Source organism: Thalassophryne amazonica, chromosome 2 (assembly GCF_902500255.1).
Source record: "Thalassophryne amazonica chromosome 2, fThaAma1.1, whole genome shotgun sequence".
In the NCBI taxonomy this organism is placed as follows: domain Eukaryota; kingdom Metazoa; phylum Chordata; class Actinopteri; order Batrachoidiformes; family Batrachoididae; genus Thalassophryne; species Thalassophryne amazonica.
The window spans coordinates 94,123,104-94,144,795 of record NC_047104.1 but is presented as its reverse complement, the minus strand read 5'-3'; the positions used below and the strand labels follow the sequence as shown (position 1 = coordinate 94,144,795).

General features: G+C 38.9%; 1 protein-coding gene across 2 annotated transcripts in view; it reads right to left on the bottom strand.

Moving 5' to 3' along the window:
• slc38a7 (solute carrier family 38 member 7) overlaps window positions 1-21,692 on the bottom strand; it is a 41,945-nt gene that overhangs the window by 8,857 nt on the left and 11,396 nt on the right. For both annotated transcript variants that reach the window (XM_034189574.1, XM_034189563.1), the window contains exons 2-10: window positions 14,804-15,219; window positions 14,331-14,384; window positions 9,253-9,397; window positions 7,130-7,256; window positions 6,930-7,028; window positions 6,736-6,793; window positions 6,491-6,605; window positions 5,807-5,954; window positions 3,617-3,816 (exon numbers count right to left, since the gene is read on the bottom strand). In XM_034189574.1, coding sequence (XP_034045465.1) covers window positions 3,617-3,816; window positions 5,807-5,954; window positions 6,491-6,605; window positions 6,736-6,793; window positions 6,930-7,028; window positions 7,130-7,256; window positions 9,253-9,397; window positions 14,331-14,384; window positions 14,804-15,058 — 1,201 coding nt within the window. In that variant the 5' untranslated portion in view covers window positions 15,059-15,219. The remainder of the gene's footprint in view (window positions 1-3,616; window positions 3,817-5,806; window positions 5,955-6,490; window positions 6,606-6,735; window positions 6,794-6,929; window positions 7,029-7,129; window positions 7,257-9,252; window positions 9,398-14,330; window positions 14,385-14,803; window positions 15,220-21,692) is intronic.

The following is a 21,692-nucleotide window of genomic DNA, read 5'->3' as shown; positions in this document are numbered from 1 at the left end:
ACCTTTGGCAGCAATTACAGCCTAAAGTCTTTTTGAATATGATGCCACAAGGTTGGTGCACCTATCTTTGGGCAGTTTTTCCCATTTCTCTTTGCAGCACCTCTCAAGCTCCATCAGATTGGATAGGGAGTGTCAGTGCACATTCATTTTCAGATCTCTCCAGAGATGTTCAATCAGATTCAGGTCTGGCCTCTGACTGGGCCATTCAAGGACATTCACAGAGTTGTCCTGAAGCCACTCCTTTGATATCTTGGCCGTGTGCTTAGGGTCATTGTCCTGCTGAAAGATGAACCGTAGCCCCAGTCTGTAGTCAAGAGCGATCTAGAGCAGGTTTTCATCCAGGATCGTCCCATCCTGTCTATGGCTGATGCTGAGACCAGCTTTCAGCTTGGGACTCCGACGAGGGCGGTCGCATCTCCTCCACTCTCCCTTATCTCTCTGCTTTTAACCTTCAAGTCCCTACTTCACCAGACTGTGAATTCCTCAAAACTATATTGGATTCTGGATCTATTGGACTACTATTGGATTAACCATGCCTGCCCAGATGGAACATATCCTGCGGGCTATGTCCTCGGGTCCAGGAGTTCCTAGCGTGTGGCATGCTTGGCGCCTTTCTCTGTTGAGGATGTCGAGGATTTATTTATTTTTGGTCTCATGGCAGCAGGGCTGGTACTTTTTGGCTTATGTGCTGCCCTGATCTACGGAAAATTGGCAAGACAGCAACATCACGAACCACGGGCCCTCGCTTGTCCGTCATGATTAACGAGGCTGGCAAGGCAGTGCATTCTCAGACTGTGTTGACTCTTGAACTCAGACGCAAATTGGATGACACCTTGGAGCTGATGCGTGCCTTGCAGTTGAAGCTGAAGGTTTCGGAGGCCGGTGAATATTCTTATTTCATAATTGGGAATATTCTTAATTCATAATTGGGATTTGGCTGAGCGAGTGGAACTGTTAAAAGTGTTTTTCACTGCTCGGCTGCAACACTACAGGCTATCTAGCATCAAGGTCAATTGCCCACTGTTTACCTCCAGAGGAATTTTATCCAGGCTCTGGTGAGATTATTCGGCTCCATTCTTATCTCAACCCACAAGGACAATAAACTGACAGACTTACACATGGACTGACGCATGCCCCAGCTTTCTCCCCTTACCTCTCTTCCTGCCCCTCCCTCCCTGCGGCAGGCCTCTGTCCTTCCCAAGCTGGCAGGCGGCGCGACTTGACAGTTGCAGGCGGCCTTCACCCACTTTGCCTCAATTCGGAAGACGGACTACTTCAAGTTCAGTGCACATAAACAATGTCAAATGTATATGTGTTGTCTTTAATTTTTGATGTGTGCCATTATTACGGTAAACAAGTAATAATTGTGGATAAATTGCTGTATCTTGTCTGAGGTAATTGGAGTGTAAAAGTAATTGCCCTTTTTTGGGGTCAATAAAGTTGTCTTAAGTCTGAAGTCTGAAGACCCTGATCCATGCGTGTATCTCTTCTAGATTGGACTACTGCAATGCTATATTTTCTGGTTTACTGCAGTCTAGCATTAGGGCTCTCCAATTGGTTCAAAATGCTGCAGCCAGACTTTCGACATGAAGCAGAAAGTTCGACCACATTACACCCATTTTGGCATCCCTTCACTGGCTTCCTGTCCCAGTGAGATCAGATTTTAAGGTTCTGCTACTAGTCTCTAAAATTGTTCATGGACTGGCACCTCCCTACCTAGCTGACCTAATTAAACCTTACGTACCGGCCCGGGCTTTGCGTTCTCAGGGTGCAGGACTACTTTGCATCCCTAGGGTGAATAAAAAGTCTGCGGGTCATAGAGCTTTCTCTTATCGTGCTCCTGTTCTGTGGAATGATCTCCCTGCGTCAATAAAACAGTCAGATTCTGTGGAGACTTTCAAGTCCAGACTTCTTAAGACACACTTCCTTTCATATGGCTATCATACTGACAAGATATTGTTCTATGCTTTTTAGTCTTAATTCAACTTATTAGGAAACGGAGCGTGCCGCAGCCTCAACTTTACCTAAATTCTGGGTCTTTTAGTGAAGCTAGGGGCTAGTGGCCGGCGATCACCTTAGTATTTCCTGTTTTTCTTGTTGTTTAATGGTGACAAATTATACTGTATTTCTTGTCTTTCTGATGCCTGATTCTGTTTTTTTTCCCTCTCTGTTTAAAGTGCAGCTCCATCCAGAGATGGGTGCGGTATTTGTGCTGGAGACCCTCCTGTCCTGTACACCAACATCATTTCCTGTATATTCGTTTTCTGAATTGTTCTGTAATTTATGTCTGGGGCATGGCCCAAGCAGAGGGTCACCCCTTTGAGTCTGGTCTGCTTGAGGTTTCTTCCTCAGAGGGAGTTTTTCCTTACCACTGCTGCTCTGGGGGTTAATAAAGTTAGTAAGGTTAGACCTTACTTGTGTGAAGCCCCTTGAGGCAACTCTGTTGTGATTTGGCGCTATATAAATGAAAATAAATTGAAATTGAAAAATTGATGTCTCTGTACATTGCTGCATTCATCTTTCCCTCAATCCTGACTAGTTTCCTAGTTCCTGAAGCTGAAAAACACCTCACAGCATGAGGCTGCCACCAAGGTGCTTCACTGTCAGGATGTTGCCTGGTTTCCTCTAAACATGACGCCTGGCATTCATGCCAAAGAGTTCAATCTTTGTCTCATCAGACAACAGAATTTTGTTTCTCATGGTCTGAGAGTCCTTCAGGTACCTTTTGGAAAACTCCAGGTGGGCTGCCATGTGCCTTGTACTAAGAAGTGGCTTCTGTCTGGCCACTCTACCATACAGACCTGATTTGTGGATTGCTACAGAGATGGTTGTCCTTCTGGAAGGTTCTCCTCCTTCCACACAGGAATGCTGGAGCTCTGACAGAGTGACCATCAGGTTGTTGGTCACCTCCTGGGCTAAGGCCCTTCTCTCCCAATTGCTCAGTTTAGACGGGTGGCCACCTCTAGGAAGAATCCTGGTGGATTTGACAGTCTTCCATTTACAGATGATGGAGACCACTGTGTTCTTTGGGACCTTCAAAGCAGCAGAAATGTTTCTGTACCCTTCACCAGATTTGTACCTCGAGACAATCCTGTCTCGGACGTCTACAGTCAATTCCTTTGACTTCATGCTTGGTTTGTGCTCTGATATGCACTGTCAACTGTGGGACCTCATATGTAGACAGGTGTGTGTCTTTCCAACTGATGTCTAATCAACTGAATTTACCCTAGGTGGACTCCAATTAAGCTGTAGAAACATCAAGGATGATCAGTGGAAACTGGATGCACCTGAGCTCAATTTTGAGCTTCATGGCAAAGACTGTGAATACTTATGTACATGTGATTTCTTAGTTTTTTATTTTTCATAAATTTGCAAAAATCTCAAAAAAGCTTTTTCACATTATCATTATCCGGTATTGTGCGCAGAATTTTGAGGGGAAAAATTTTCATCCATTTTGGAATAAGGCTGTAACATAACATAAAATGTGGAAAAAAGTGAAGCGCGGTGAATACATTTTGGATGCGCTGTATGCATTAATTACAAAAATGAATATTGAAAGAGGACACAAAGCTTTCAGTGTAAGCAGGAAAGACACTGGAGAACAAAATGGTGGTACCTGGGAAGATGAAGATAAAACAGGCTGCCAATCCTCCAATGAGTGAGATCACTCGACCAATGTCTGGGATGAAGAGGGCGAGAACAAGTGTGACAACAAACCACACAAGTGTCTGCAAGATCCTCCGCCTCTGCTCACGACGTACACACACCTCCACCTCCTCCCCATGGAAACGCAGCCAAAGTCCCTCAATAACTGCTCTGATGGAAACAAATACACCAATGTAGTAACAATGTAAGCTACATTGTAGGCTACATTGTAAAATAGCTTTTCTTCATTATACAAATATGATAAACACATTAGTAAACATTATTGTAAACAAAAAGGCATTGTGAATACAACACACAAGATGAATTAAATTTTGAATGTGTATTAAGACATTCAAATTCACACACAGTTGTCTGGCAACACAGATGAAACAAATGTTTTTTCAGAGAAATTGGTCTCCGTAGTAGTGAAAAGTGTTATTACAAAATATGTAAATAAATATTGCACATAAAACTGCTGAAAAACCTGATGTTAATATTCTCCCAGAACTAAGGATAATGGTGAGAATGATAGAGTACAAAGCCACAAATTATTTTCCTCCCATGACGGGCAGCATATTATAATTTTTATTATTATTATTATTATTAAGTGGAGAAAATGCAGGTGGATGCTCCCCTGGTCACATGGATCACTGACTATCTGATGGGAAGACCACAGTTCGTGACGCTTCAGAGCTGTGATGTTATCTCATCAGTAACATCATATAACACAATTTGTGTTACTGATATAACACAAATTGTGAACTTCATGGATCACTTATGTTTTGTTGTGGCAATGAGGTATGACTATTTAATTTTCATTTTCTTCTGTTCTCTCAGGAATTCACAATTTCACTACATGCAATGTGATGAAAAAAAAAATCAGGGGGAGTGTTTAATAGGGAGGGGGCCCTTAATGAAATGAATACGGTATTAACTGTAATCAAAGCTGTGTTTCCTCAACATTTCTACTGACTTTACTCACAGCTTTGGTGTGACTGACAGCTTCTGACACATCTGTCAATCACCGTGTCAAAATCTTTATATACCCAATACGGTGTGTGCTCTCTTGACTTCATCACTTGTTTCTTCTCATTCACTGGTTCTCTAAAAGCTAATCAGCCAATCAGACTGTGCTCTCTCACTCATGGTTGCCAACACCCGTTCAACACGTTTAACATTCAACACGTTGAATCAGCAAAAAAAAAGAAAAAAAAAAAAAGAGAAAAAAGGCCGACGTCGACGGTATGAGACACACAAAACTGCCTTGGGTCATTGACTCCCAATGAGGTTTTGCGTGTGTCTTATGATTTAGGTGCCCTTCTGGTTACCACAAATTAACTGCCATTATGAAATAAGTATACACTTCTTCAAGGTGAGTAGTTATTTGTTTGCTATCTTATACAATGGTAAATATTATTAATAAACCGTTTCTCTTCATAGGCTGCTGATAAATTAAAAAAGGTATAGTGCTATTGTTTATTTTTTTTCTTTTAAAAGATTTAAGTCATAAAAAGAATTTTCTTTGACACCACTATAATTTTATTCCTCAGCATTTAGATGAGGGAATCATTATATTATATTGCCAATATGAATAAAATTCATGCTGTCTGGACACAATTTAGAATTTCAACACCTGAGGGGGAAAAATTCAAGGGATTAAATGCTATGACCAACATTTGGTAGATTTGGAAGTGATTTACAAGAAATCTTATGGATGTTAACTTAAAATGGGTCACAGGTAATCTCAAAACCTTATGCATGTGCATATGCGCTTCGGTCTGCATGATGGCGATGAAGGAAAAGACAATATTCACTATGGAATTTCCCCCCAGATAAATATGTCCTCATTAAAATGAACTGCAATTTTGTATGTCACAAAAATAAATCTACATCATAATGCTTGGATTTCAGAAGAAACTAAATTTTCTCAGTTTGTGAAAATTGAAAGGCCCTATAGCTTTAAAGTCAGTATTAGCAGAGATGTGCTGTTCTGGTAAATAACTTTTTTTGGACTGAAAGTCTCTTGGTCAGGTATGTCAAGCATACTTTGTACTTAAATAGTGAAGCTCCACCTATTGTGATAAACAAGTAGGTTAAGTCAGGTCACAACTGGACATGTTAACTGTAATAAATTACAAATGTTATTGTCAGAGCCTCTTACCTGCCACAGAAGTGTAAAATAGGGTAGGAAGTGACCACACAGATGACAATGAAGGCTCTTGCAATGGCCACCACAATATCATTAGGGGGGTATGAGATTAGCACATCCTGGCTAACATCTGCACCAAAAGTCAGGTAGCCACAGACGCCTGATCAAACACAACATCAAGTATTTAATTACTGAGAATTTTCTTTTCTCAGCTGCATTACCACACACGTGCATCTTACTGTCAGTGTTATTTCAACAAATATTTAGATCTATCAAGTTATTACAACCTTGGTAATGCTGCATTAAAAAGAAAAAGATCTACAGCTTGTAAAGTTCTCTGCAAATGTTTTCTGCACTGCAGAATTTGGATTTAAAATATTACACATTAAATGTGCTTAAAACTACTGCACAATACAGTATAAAGATTCATCCACCCATTTTCTAAACCAGCAAATCCAAGTTAAGGGTCGGGGGTGCTAAAGCCTATCCCAGTGGTCGACAGGAGAGAGGCGGGGTACACCCTGGACAGGCCGCTACCGTATAAACATTGAGATTTTATTTGCACACACACACACTCATATATACACATATACACACACGTGTATATAAATACACATACATACACACACACACACACGTGCGTGTGTGTGTGTGAGACAAAAGTATTTAAAAAGAGTAAACATGAAATGACAGTACCTGTGCCCGTGTAAACAAAGAGGCAAATGATCATTCCCAAAGTTACAACAAGTCCCCAAGGTTTGAGCTTTTTCTTTCTCATGCTGTTGAACACTGGCACACAGCTGACGTGGCACTATGAGAAGAAAACAGTTGGAGGAACAATAGTTAAAGAAAAAACCCAACAACAAACAAACTACCAGTTCTAAATTCAAACCATAACAAAACTATTTGTTGATGTGATCACAAACAGAATGAAGATATACCTGGAAACCAAAGCATATGGTGGGTACGGCATTGAAAACTGCAGTCCAGGAAGCAGCACTGTAATAAATATAACTATTTAGAACAACTCAAAGGAAATGTGACAGTGATGCTGATGTTTGAAACAGTGGTCAACAACACAAAATGTTGTTTGAACATTGAGTTTCACCTAAATTAACCTGTGTGGAGTGCTCACCCTGTGGGCCTATAAACCGGATCCACTTTTTTGTCAGGCCAGATGTACTTGACAATGACCACTATGGTAACATACCAGGTTCCCATGACACTCAGTGCACTACAGTGAAGGAGAACATCATCATCATGGGCAATGTCACAACAAATATTCCTGCTTATGAAATTATGTTGAAAACAACACAGTGTATGTTGGATTTGTACCTGGCATATTTCTGAAAGCCGATTTCTTTTGGGATAGAGAGAGGAAGAATAACCAGGACTGCAGTAACAACAATGGTGAATTTGCGGTCAGTGTACCAGTGGCCATGAACAACATCATCAGGGATCACTGCAATAAAAAAAAACAAAAAACAGTACACTAATAATAAAAATAATACCTAGCATGTTGCCTGTTCGAGATTGGGTAGTGTCTACAAAATAATAGCTGACATTTTTCAAGGGTGGTAATATACTAAGCAAAAGTTTCAATAATGATTTTAACTGAAAGTGCAGGAAATTAAAGTGGGAAAGTTTTGTGAATAATGTGAATAATAATTTTTGCACATTTAGTTGATGTCATGTTTTACAACTGGCAAGAATGAGATATTTCCTTTGTTCAGAGCTTGTCTGGTTACTTTGGGACTGATTAATGGTGATATCAATATCCATTCTATCCCTAATTTCTCCAAAAATATTAGTCCTATCAACTTTCCATTTTCACGATGTTCATCCTTGGCCCAAAATACATAACCATACCAAACGGCAAATATCAGCTCTCCCCAGTTTCTAGGGAGTACTGACACATATGCATGTACACAGGCATACACAGAGGCCACTTTACTTTTAAGATAATAATATTGTCTGAAAGGGAGGAAATGAAATTTACACAGAATTGGAGCAGAGAGAACCACAGATGTACAGGCAGCACAACACAACAATCAAGACAGCTGAAGTCACAAGCACATTATTCATTTGGAAATATCACAGAGGAGTAGAGAAGCTTGAATCTTCGACTGGACTGGGTTGCTTGACGTGAAGACGTTTCGCTTCAAATCACAGAAGCTTCCTCAGCTAAAATTCTTGCTCTGGTAGTCTGACTTCTGTCTTGACTCTTGTAGAGAAGAATAAACCAGAAGCCAACAAAAGCTGGAGTTTTTTAACCTAACCAGGCCCCACCTACCGAGCGGCTGACTGCTATAGGCTAGTGACTAAACAATAGCTCTAATTAGCATCTGTTATGCTCTAGTTAGCACTCTCCTAATGACAGGACGGAAGCCTCCCCTGATGGCTCCCTTGACGACACTCTCCTGATGACGTGAATGACTCATTACCATGAACAAAAGACTGAAACTGCTTTGACCTGAGTACCACATTGTAAACAGGGGACAAAGCGTGTCTGAGACCCGCTCCACGGTTAAAGCTGGGTTTCAACTGTTTTACAAAGAATGCTTCCTTGACACCTCTCTCAAACCATTTCCTCTCTCTGGCTAAGATTTTAACTTCCTTGTCCTCAAACGTGTGGTTAGTGTCTTTCAGGTGGAGATGAACTGCAGACTGAGGTCCTCACGTCAAGCAACCCAGTCCAGTCGAAGATTCAAGCTTCTCTACTATGGAAACCACCTGGACAACTGAGAGTCTACACAGAAACATCACAGAGGAGAAGGGCCAGTCCATTTTCAGAAAGAGGCAGAAGTAAGTTTCTACACCATCAGCGTCTGAGGTCACAGAAATGTGCAGATCACATGAAAGACATTTACTCAGCTAAATGCACGAGCCATCTGTGATGGTCTTTGCCATTTTTAATGGCAGTTGGCAGTAAAGCCTTTTTTTTCTAAAGGGTAATGGACATGATAACCAGCTATCTCCTTTTATGTGCGCACTCACACATGCACACAATTCGGAGCAGAATATAGAGCAACAAACAAACAACTGTGCCATAAACAAAACTAGTAAAGATTGTAGAGACGACATTTAACCCCTTAACGCCTGAATTTATATAGCTGTATATAAAAAAATGTTGTGTGTGTGTTTTTGCCTTTAAGTAGATGGTAAATAATGTTGAGATTATTAATTTCACTTTTGCAGAAAAAATAAATAGTAATTTTGGTATTTTGGTAATAATTTATGTTATAATGTTATAATAATAATAATGGTATGTTGCAAACTGGTCAATCTGGTATGTTGCATATTTGAGTCAAATATTGTAGCATATATGCGACAATAGGTGTTAAAGGGTTAAAATTGCTCAGCATGTGCAATTAACATTTTCTAAATAAATATGATACAATACAGGTATTTTTTCCCCATTATAGATTTTACTCACTGCAATCATTTCAAATACTCACAGCGGTACAGCTGGTCTCCAATGACAATAAAAAATGCAATGCATGTTCCAAAAGTATAGATGGCAATGGCTACTTCACACAAGACCCCAATGACTTTCCCACAAGTTGCCCGAACAACCTCCTGATAGGTGCTTTCATTACTGACCTAAAAAAACCAGACAGGCAAAAACACAGAGAAGACATCAGTAAATGTGCCAATTGTGTATTCAAACTCCTATGCACGTCTGGGGGGAACAACACAAAAGCTAATCTATTATTAAGTGAATTTTAATTTGACTCACTGAGTCACATGCTTCCCTAAACAGACTTTTGGAGTGAGGAGTTAAGTTACCTAAAGGTTAGTTGAGTATGATTGTAATGCACTTTGAGCATCTGTTCTTTATTACTGAGCATCTGCAGAAAAGCAGTCAATTTGTATAGCCCAGATTTTGGAGTCAAACTTTTCCCAACATATTCCCACCTTCCTTCTACATTAGAACAACACAAGACAGATATTCAACTGTGACTCTTTAGATTCTGCAAAGTTCATCTTATCAATGATATACTTTTGCTGACGTACTACTGAAACTCAGCAAGGGGTCATTTCAATGATCACAAAGGTCAAAACTGGATTTCCAAACATATTGATAGTTAGAAGCACTGATGAGAATAACGGCGTTAAAATAAACACTTATTTTTTCAGTAACGGGTCATCTAACTAGTTACTGTTTCCATCATTACAATGCTGGTCCCGTTAGAGTAATATTTCATGGTAAGCCAACCAGAGGCAGGGGTGAGCAGGAGTTCACACACAGTCACCTCACAGGGCTAGGTATCGATTCAAATTTCAAGAACTGATTCTATTCCGATTCTTAAGATTCAGAATTGATTATTTCGATTAGATCAGATATCAATATAGTGTTATTAAAACCAGTTTTTGACCTGTTACCTGATTGTCTAGTTATGCAACATATTAATACTAGTATTATAGTAATATCTTACAGCAAATTAATGAAGTATTGGTAGTTAATAATGATGGCTATAAGATTGGTGAAAATGGCAAGGACCAATCCTCCTCCCAGAATGATAGACTAGTATTTTTATTTTAGAAACATGCTGTAGGGCAGAATTACTGAACAGATCCAGGGCAGCTAAAACAGGGTGCCAGAGATCTCTACACTTGGATCATTGCTCCTGACACACATTTCTACACTCTTCTGTGTTTTGGCCTGATGTCTCGGTTCTTTTGACTTTAAAATAAGACTATAAAAAAGATAAAAAAAAAACAAAAACAAAAACTATGGCTTTGCTTCACAAAAAGGAATAGACCCTAAATATGCATGTTTTTGATTGTGGGACGAAACCCAGAGTGTCCGGAAGAAACCCACACACACACGGGGAGAACATGCAAACTCCACACAGAAAGGGGGAGGGGTTGATCCCACGACTTTCTTGCTGTGAGACATCAGTGCTAACCACTAAACCACTAGGAAGGAGGAAAAGACAGAAAAGGATAGATAGAGGAATGTACCAAAGGTTACTCAGGTCAGGACGCAAGCCCATGGATGCTACAAACCACATCATATACAGCAGTGCTCAGAATAACAGCAGTGCTATGTGTCTAAAAAGATTAATCCAGGTTTTGAGTGTATTTCTTATTGTTACATGGGAAACAAGGTACCAGTAGATTCAGTAGATTCTCACAAATCCAGCAAGACCAAGCATTCATGATATGCACACTCTTAAGGCTATGAAATTAGGCTATTAGTAAAAAAAGTAGAAATGGGGGTGTTCACAATAACAGTAGTGTGGCATTCAGTCAGTGAGTTCGTCAATTTTGTGGAACAAACAGGTGTGAATCAGGTGTCCCCTATTTAAGGATGAAGCCAGCACCTGTTGAACATGCTTCTCTCTTTGAAAGCCTGAGGAAAATGGGACGTTCAAGACATTGTTCAGAAGAACAGCGTAGTTTGATTAAAACGTTGATTGGAGAGGGGAAAACTTATACGCAGGTGCAAAAAATTATAGGCTGTTCATCTACAATGATCTCCAATGCTTTAAAATGGACAAAAAAACCAGAGACACATGGAAGAAAACAGAAAACAACCATCAAAATGGATAGAAGAATAACCAGAATGGCAAAGGCTCACCCATTGATCAGCTCCAGGATGATCAAAGACAGTCTGGAGTTACCTGTAAATGCTGCGACAGTTAGAAGATGCCTGTGTGAAGCTAATTTATTTGCAAGAATCCCCCGCAAAGTCCCTCTGTTAAATAAAAGACATGTGCAGAAGAGGTTACAATTTGCCAAAGAACACATCAACTGGCCTAAAGAGAAATGGAGGGATATTTTGTGGACTGATGAGAGTAAAATTGTTCTTTTTGGGTCCAAGGGCCGCAGACAGTTTGTGAGACGACCCCCAAACTCTGAATTCAAGCCACAGTTCACAGTGACGACAGTGAAGCATGGTGGTGCAAGCATCATGATATGGGCATGTTTCTCCTACTATTGTGTTGGGCCTATATATCACATACCAGGTATCATGGATCAGTTTGGATATGTCAGAATACTTGAAGAGGTCATGTTGCCTTATGCTGAAGAGGACATGCCCTTGAAATGGGTGTTTCAACAAGACAATGACCCCAAGGACACTAGTAAACGAGCAAAATCTTGGTTCCAAACCAACAAAATGAATGCCTCGCAGATGTGAAGAAATCATGAAAAACTGTGGTTCTACAACTAAATACTAGTTTAGCAATTCACAGGATTGCTAAAAAAGCAGTTTGAACATAATAGTTTTGAGTTTGTAGCGTCAACAGCAGATGCTACTATTATTGTGAACACCCCCTTTTCTACTTTTTTTTTTTTTTTACTAATAGCCCAATTTCATAGCCTTAAGAGTGTGCATATCATGAATGCTTGGTCTTGTTGGATTTGTGAGAATCTACTGAATCTATTGGTACCTTGTTTCCCATGTAACAAGAAATATACTCAAAACCTGGATTAATCTTTCTAGTCACATAGCACTACTATTATTCTGAACACTACTGTAGCTTGTTGTAAGCACCTTAATGCAATCATTCCTGATTAATTCAAGACAACTTCTTATTTGGAGGGAGGTCCTATGAACAGGTAGCCCAGCAGATAGGGAGTTGGCCTGTAAATATGTAGAAGTGGGTCTGATCCATGCTCATGCTGCTACCTGTCTGTGTTGTTGACAAGGCCCCCAATCTATATCGCTTCAGACCACCCCACTATAAAAGGGCAACAGTCTTCGCTGGGTAAATAACCTGAACTGGGCCCCCCATCCATGGGATGGCATTGACCCTCATTTGCTTCATGCTGTGGACTCCAGATATGAGCACGGGCCTCAGGACCTGTATAGGGCTTACTTCTCTTGCACTACTTCTCTCTAGCCTCAGATCTTGGCAATGGTCACACTGTACTGTTTTTGGCTGTTGCCGTGGTAACAGCTTCAGTTTCTGACAAGGAAACAGAAATGTGAAACAGCCAAGAGCTAAAAACACCAACATTAATCTAATTCTCGTATCTCAGTATTCAGTAAGAAATTAAGAGCAGATCACTGAATTACAGTAGTTTTCCTGAAAATGCCTGTTTAACCACTGATGTCAAGAAAATCACCCCTCTCTGTTTCTCAGTCATCAATTAGACTTGAAAGCAGATTTTGTGTTGTGTTGTGATCCACTTAATACTTTCAATGAAAATTACAACAAAATCCTTGTTTTGATCCAGCTGAAAAAAAAAAAACCCTCACTGGATTTCAGTAACCGTTCAGCAAAACCAAAGCCTAAATCTCACCCACTGAAGAGAGAAATTAACAGAACAGAAGGAGTCATAGTTAAATACATATCTTTCAAAGTATGGTGGCATAATGCAGACGGGCAATAGTCTGACATAAAAGTTAAGATTACACAATTAGCCCATGAAAATGCTTTGACGTATCTTGCGACACAGACTCGTGTACAATTAGAACAATTTAGCTGGTTGCGCATCACAGTAGTGTGAATGAGTACACTTACGCATACTGATGATTTTTAAATTTAAATGCAACATTTTGGGGAACTTTTCTGAGTCAGGACATCTATCAAATACAAAACAAGAAATACAGTTCATCCAGAAAGTATTCACAGCGCTTCACTTTTTCCACAATTTGTTAGGTTACAGATGTTTCTACAGCTTAACTGGAGTCCACCTGGGGAAAAATCAGTTGATTGGACATGATTTGCAAAGGCACAAACCTGTCTACATATAAGGCCCCACAGTTCACAGTGCATGTCAGAGCACAAACCAAGCATGAAGTCAAAGTAATTGTCTCTAGACCTCCGAGACAGGATTGTCTCAAGACACAAATCTAGGGAAGGGGACAGATACATTTCTGCTGCTGTGAAGGTCCCAATGAGCACAGTGGTCTCCATCATCCATCCATAAATGGAAGAAGTTCAGATCAACCAAGACTCTTGAGACGCTTGAGAGGTGTAAAGAGGAATGAGCAAAACCTCCCAAAGACAGGTGTTCCAAGCTTATGGAATCATATTCAAGAAGACTTGAGGCTTGTAATTGCTTCCAAAGGTGCATCAACAAAGTATTGAGCAAAGGATATGAATACTTATGTACATGTGACTTCTTTGTTTTTTTTAATTTGCAAAACAAAAACAAATAAACAAAAAACTTTTTTCATGTTGTCATTATGGAATAACGGTGTAACATAAAATGTGGAAAAAGTGATGTGTTGTGAATACTTTTCAGATGCACTGTATGTAATGCAGAGTGAGTATAGTATTAACGCATCAGCATTTTCACTCCATATTCAGGAAGTGAAAAGTCTGTGACTCTTTTGCATTCTTCTTCATTTGCTGAGACAAATAACCACAGAATAAAAAAAAATCCCAACATGATCATTTTTAAAAAGTTATACATCACTACTCTGACATATTTAGCAATTGTTACAGAAAACTACTTTAAAAAGTAAGAAAAACATATGGAGAGAGTAACAGTGGATGGCAAACGCACCAGCAGGACACAATAAAACAAACTTTTTCTCAAAGTCAGGACCAAATGATGTTGAAGTGACACAAACCTGTGAGCAGTAGCCCAAAATCACCAGCCCACTGATAATGAAGATCAGCATAAACTGAAACATAGAAACAGGACACATCATATTATAGTTCTCCATTCCGCTATACTGTCTACAAGCACGTTTCTATGCGAGTCACAGGAAAGTGGCCAATGTCAGGATGCCACGTGTACTAATGTTGAACAGTGTGCAAGCACAGCGCACCAGGGGTAATCAGTCAGGGTCATTTGAGGGTGTTTTGGTTTGTCTGGCAGTCAGAGGGAAATCATTTTAAAGCAACATGTTGGGTTCTGATTTGGCATTAATTCTAAAATTTTACAAACAGAATGATATAGAAGTTTATTGAAAAAAATATACTTGTGGGTTACAGCCCAAATTATGACATTAAACCAGCATGCTTTCTTTGTGCACATATCATGCAGTAAGGAAATGACTTAGACAGAAAAGGGTACAGTCCATAGCTGGGATCTCCTCACCATTTGAAGCATCACTCCTGCAGTTACACCTCCCGCCATACTGAAGGCTGCTGGGAAATTAAGGAGACCTGCTCCCAGTGCTGCATTAACTACAATGAAGACAGCTGCAATAGATGACACACCGCCGCTCGTCCCCCTCTCCATCTCAAGATGCTGCACAGAATCCACACTGGGACTCTGCAAGAGCCACGCTCTTTCACCAGAGTCATTACTCCCAACTCCACCCCAGTCTTCCACATCTGTGTTAATTGCCATGAGGCAATGAGCTGAGCTTCCAAAATTAAAATGATTAATGCTGGATCCACTCAGGGAGATCAGATCACAAATTTTGGGTAGGACAAGAGTTCATGTTTAAAAATTTTAAACCCAATGTCTAATTTCTCCCAGGAGTCAAAGGAGGTTTCTGATTCTATGCCCTATAAAGAGAAAAAAAAATGCTTGAATTAGCAATTAGTTGCATTGAGAAAAAATACAAAGTTGTCATTGAGCTTAGTGCTACTGTTTGGATTTTTGTAAAAAGTAATTATGGATGGGTGTCAAAATGTGAAAGGTAGGTCACAACAAGTTCCACTTTCTCAGTTCTTATTCATGCAGCCTCATTTAGTTGTTGGATGTCAAAGACCGTGACGCCGACCAAACCCTAAAAAAATTGGTCTGCCCTGCCTTCACTGCGCATGCATCATCTCTATGCGTCAGCCGCGGTTCACCGATTATTACCTCGTTTCTGCTTAAAAACTGCACGCCAGTCATCATCTATCTCAGCGGCAGATATCTGAAGCTTTTGTACAACAATCATTTCCACATAAATTCAGCATTATTTCATAATAAAAGATGGGGGAAGCGATCAGAGCGCCACAGCCAGACAAGCTGCTGCTGCTGCGTTCACTGTGCCTCCATCTTTTCAAAACATCAGTAGTAGGGTTGCGTATCGAGAAACGGTTCCTTTTGGGTATCGTTAAGAATTGATTAGAAATGAATAACTGGGACTCTTGTCTTGTTGCAGTCAAGAAAAGAGAATCGTCATCCGTTCCGTTGGCACAGCTCCAAACACTGCGCGGCTCTCTGCCGAGACAGAGTCCGGTCAGAATTAATAACTTCAAAACAAATTGCCACCTCTTTCCAAATGCTGTAATACAGACAAACGACAATCGACTAAAACATTTTTTTTTCCCTCCCAAAATGAGATGTCCTGCATTCTTTATGAATTACATCCTGACGTGCAGCACAGCCAGCTGCAAGAGCTCAGCTCAGATTGGTTGGTTCTGCTTAAAAAAACTTTAATCACATTATTCCCTTTGATCGGGTTGGGTGCAGAGAGTCAGTCTCAGATGAGCTGCCGTGGTCCCAAATGATGCATGCGCAGTGAAGGTAGGGAAGACCAATTTTTAGGGGCGGACTATGCGGTCTGCAACACTGGATTTATCTTCTGTGGATCTTTACAAACTGCACAATTAAAAATAAAAAGTTTTAAAATTTTTAGAAATTAAAAGCTCGTTAGCCTCAATGATGTGATTTTTCACACACACACACACACACACACACACACACACACACACACACACACACACACACACACACACACACACACACACACACACACACACACACACACACACACACACACACACACACACCTCCGACCCATAAGCTCACTCTATAGCTATTACCACCCTAGAGGTAAGTCACAAGTACAGTTTTATATGACAGAAACTGAACAACAAAATCACATTTGATGAGAGAAATTAATGAACAAAAACATTTTGATAATTTAAATTAGAAGACGAGGAAATACGAAAAGCAACATTTTATCTTTGACCTTACTCTAAAGCTTTGACAATTTATAAAAAATTTCACTGGAAATTTTAATGAAATGTTTTGCCAGTACTTGCACAAGTACACACACTTTGACAACTGATTAAGGTACTTCAAAGGGTACTCACACTCAGTGAGGAAAATGTACCTTCACCAAACCAAACCATGATTACTTTAGCATGACCACCACTATAAATCAGTGAGCTGTAAAAGAGACAGCCTCAAACTGGCCACAAGTCAATATAAGCTGTACACAACATATTTTCCATAAGTAGCAGGCACAGGCTGCTTCAAAAGGGTGGCTGGAGGACCTTCAAAGTTGACTGCTACCCCCATCAATATTTTAAAATGCTCCAATCATATTGAAAGGTATTCCATAATATTTGTCTGATCATAAAGATTTCACAAAGGTATAGTTTGGACTATCTATGACTGAATTTCATGGAGTTATGGGGTTAAAAAAAAAGCAAAAATGGTGACGAAGGTCAATTACAGTTTGTACAAGGGTTAAAAGTTAAAGTTGATCCAATTTCAGTAAAAAAGTAGGGATGGGTATTGATAAGATTTTATCGATAGATTCCATTATCGATTCTGCTTATTGATCCGATTCCTTATCGATTCCTTCATCGATTCCTCTTGTGAATTTTCTGTGTACTAACAGTAGGCTTTACAGGTTTTTCTATGTCAATAACATTTTATTGAGTCTTAAAGTAAATAAATATGAAATTGGTCACTGGATCCTTGATCTCTGCACATAAATAAAAATAAACAAAATCTGTAGTTTTTGTCAAAAGCATTTCCTTTCACACATTTTGGCATGAATGTCTCTTCATATCTCTGAGCTGAGATCAGCCAGCTGCTGCACATCAGCGCAGGACGTCTCATTTTGGGAGAAAAAAAATGTTTTGATGGATTTCAGTTTGTTTGTATTACAACATTTGGAAAGAGGTGTCATTTAATTTAAACAGTGTTTCGCTTTGACGTTATTAATTCCAACTGGACTCTATCATTCTAACTTGACTCGGCAGAGAGCTGTGCAGTGTTTGGAGCTGTGTGAACAGAATGGAGGGCGATTCTTGTGTCTTTCTTGCAACAAGACAGGAGTCCCAGTTAGTGACATTAATCTGCACAAAAGTGACTCACGACTGACAAATTCAGGGATGAAAGTGGTGAAACCCAAAATGACCCCCCCAACACCACCCGCATGAAAATGTTTGAATTCTAGAAGCTCTGAAATCCAATATGGGACTATTCCAGACAATAAACTGCAGTGAGTGCAGCATCCATTTTTGGTGAGAAAAAAATCCAACTTTCCTTATTCAAATTCATTCCAGTAGTATTCAGCTCTTACTAGGATGTAGCAGATTTCTAACTTGGCAGATAGTTCTGGAAGAAATCACTGAAGAAATTAACAAATTGAAAATATGGTTTGACCGAATCAAATTGTCATTAAACTTAAATATATATATATATATATAAATATAATAAAAAAGCTACTTAGAAAATAGAAAACAGTTTGTTCAGATAAATAATACTAAATCAGAATTGTTTAACATTATGTGTGGAGTACCACAAGGGTCGGTACTTGGACCCAAACTGTTTATTTTGTATATCAATGATTTTGTGAATGTATCTAATGTACCTGGTAGCATTTTATTTGCTGACGATACAACATTATTTTACTCTGGATCAGATATACAGGAAGTAGCACAAGTGATAAATACAGAGTTGGAAAAAGTTAAATATTGGTTTGATATAAACAGATTGTCACTTAATCTTAATAAAACAAATTTCATATTGTTTAATGACAGAGTAAAAAAAAAAAAGATGTGTCATTAAAAATAGATGGAATGCACATTCAAAGGGTAAAAGAAACGAAATTTTTAGGAGTTATGATTGATGAAGATTTTATATGGAAGTCACACATAAATTACATAAAAGGAAAAATAGCAAAAAGCTATTGCTGTTTTGCATAAAGATAAATATTCATTAAATAGTTATGGATTATTAACATTGTACAATTCATTGATTGTTCCATATTTGACTTATTGTGTAGAAATCTGGGGATCAACATGTACAACTTATACGCAAACTTTATTTATTTAGCAGAAAAGAGCTTTAAAAGTGATTAGCAACAGTCGTTTTAGAGACCCATCTAGTCCATTGTTCATTAAGTATAGGGTACTTAAATTTCATGATTTAGTTGATTTGAAATTATTACAAACAATGTACCAAGCGAATAACAATACCTTACCAATAAACATTCAAAATATGTTTGAAAAAAGAGTAAGTAGTTATAATTTGAAAGGCATAGAAGTCTTTAAAAAACCAAGATTCAGAACGAAGATAAAGGAATGGAGTATTGCAGTGAATGGTGTAAAATTATGGAACAACCTCAACAAAGAAATCAAAGAATCAAGGTCGCTTAAATTATTTAAAAAAACGTATTAAACTAGATGTATTTCGTAAATATGAAACTATGAAATAAGTCAGTGGGCTGTGACAAAGCCAAAAATGTAATCTGTTAATAATGTTTTGAATGTTTGAAGTTTAAAATGTAATCTGTTAGGGATGTAATCTTATAAATAATGGTTAAAATTATGAAATAAGTCGTGGCATGTGACAAAGTCATAGAAATGTAATCTGTTAAATTATGTTGATTAATGATGCTTGATATTGTAAGATTGTATTGTGAAAAAGGGGCAGAAAATATAAGACTTGTTCTTCCAATCTGCTCCTTTTCATTCAAGAGTTTGTAAAGTTTTGTTATTTCTGCTATTCTGTTTTTTCTTTTAAATGAATGAAAAAACAAATAAAAAAAATTAGACAGGGATGAAGTGGAGGTGTAAGAGTCACTAGGTGTTCACAGGAAACAGTTATTTCTATATTTATTTATGATCATTGTTAGTTGGTTTTATATTTTGTTGTGTTTTTAATCAGGTTCTTTTTGTCTTTCTCTAAAACTGTATTGTAGCATTATTAGTTATTATTACTATTATTGTTGTAGTTGCTATTATTATTACAATATAAACAAAAATAAATTTAAAATATATTACAATTTGTAATACATTCGATTCTTTTACGACAACAAACGCTGAGCAATTAATTATTATACAGAAAACAAATGCACACAAACGTGCTGAGATGTGAACAGCTTAATGCTAACTTTAACACTGAAAATGCCATAGACATGCTAACGTGTTGACCCTGCAGGAGTTCTGTAATCAACGTAGAGACATGATCATTTTCCCGACAAACACCCCCCAAAAAACAGCCGCTCTGAAGGACCGATAAGGGAATCATGAAGCAAAAAGGTTATTGATGTTGGTGGATCGAATCATTTCTTAACGATACCCTAAAAGAACCGGTTCTCGATACCCAGCCTTAGTAAAAAAGTGATGCAAATTATTGGTTGAGCTAATAGGAATGATAAATGGAATAGTTTGACTGTGTTGAATGCTTGGTCTGCAAAGTAAAGGTTAAACAATGTTGACGTCCATTGGATTCTATGGCGTGTGACATATGCAACCCCGTAACACAAGGGTATCCAACTCGCTCCAGAAAGGTTTGAGAAGGTGATTAACTGATTCCATCTGCTCAAAGTGATGTTAATCAGTGAAATCACCTGGTGGAGTGGGTAGCTGCAAAGAAAACCTGCACCCTCTCAGTCCTTTCTGGAATGAGTTGAATACCCCTGCCGTAACATGATAACTAAGCATAGCACATGATGCAAACTATTCCTTTTTAAAACCCTAACCCTAACACAACCAATAATTTGCATCAATTTTTGGTGGGATGAGTTCATCAGTGAAATTACCTGCTGGAGTCAGTGGCTGCAAAGAAAACCTGCACCCTCTCAGCCTTTTCTGGAATAGTTTAGACACCACTGGTTTAAGGTGTATTTGTGCCACATTACCATATTTGTGCTTGCATCACCATTTGAAAGATTTGTTCTTTTATCCACTGCACTATTTCTGCACAAGGCTTTTTACAAAGACAGTTTGATTTTTATCTTTGACCCTTTGACGTCCCCCTTCTCCCCAAATCAATCTTGGGGTCAACATGCTTTCCACAGATATTGAGTTTGGTGACAATCATGCAATTGTGAAAGAGGTTATTGCGCTCCCAATATACAACCCCAATCCCAGTGAAGTTGGGACGTTGTGTAAGATGTAAATATAAACAGAATACAATGATTTACAAATCCTCTTCATCCTATATTCAGTTGAATACATCACAAAGACAAGATAATTAATGTTCAAACTGATAGACTTTTTTGTTTTTGTACAAATATTTGCTCATTTTGAAATGGATGCCTGCAACACGTTTCAAAAAAGTTGGGATGGGGCAACAAAAGACTGGGAAAGTTGATAAATGCTCAAAGAACACCTAATTGGAAACAGGTGTCATGAGTATAAAAGGAGCATCCCCAAAAGACTCAGCATTTCACAAGCAAAGATGGGGCAAGGATCACCACTTTGTGAGCAACTGTGTGAAAAAAATAGTCCAGCAGTTCAAGAACAATGTTTCTTAACATTCAATTGCAAGGAATTTAGGGATTCCATCATCTACAGTCCATAATATAATCAAAAGATTCAGAGAATCTGGAGAACCTTCTACATGTAAGTGGCAAGGCCAAAAACCAACATTGCATGCCTGTGACCTTTGATCCCTCAGGCGGCACTGCATTAAAAACCGACATCACTGTGTAAAGGATCTTATCGCGTGGGCTCAGGAACACTTCAGAAAACCATTGTCAGTTAACACAGTTCGTTGCTACATCTACAAGCGCAAGTTAAAACTCTACCATGCAAAGTGAAAGCCATGCATCAACAACATCCAGAAACGCTGCCGCCTTCTCTGGGCCCTGGGTTCATTTGAAATGGACAGACACAAAGTAGAAAAGTGTGCTGTGGTCTGATGAGTCCACATTTCAAATTGTTTTTGGAATTCATGGACGGCATGTCCTCAGGACAAAAGAGGAAAAAGACCATCCAGATTGTTACCAGCGCAAAGTTCAAAAGCCAGCATCTGTGATGGTATGGGGGTGTGTTAGTGCAACTTACACATCTGTGAT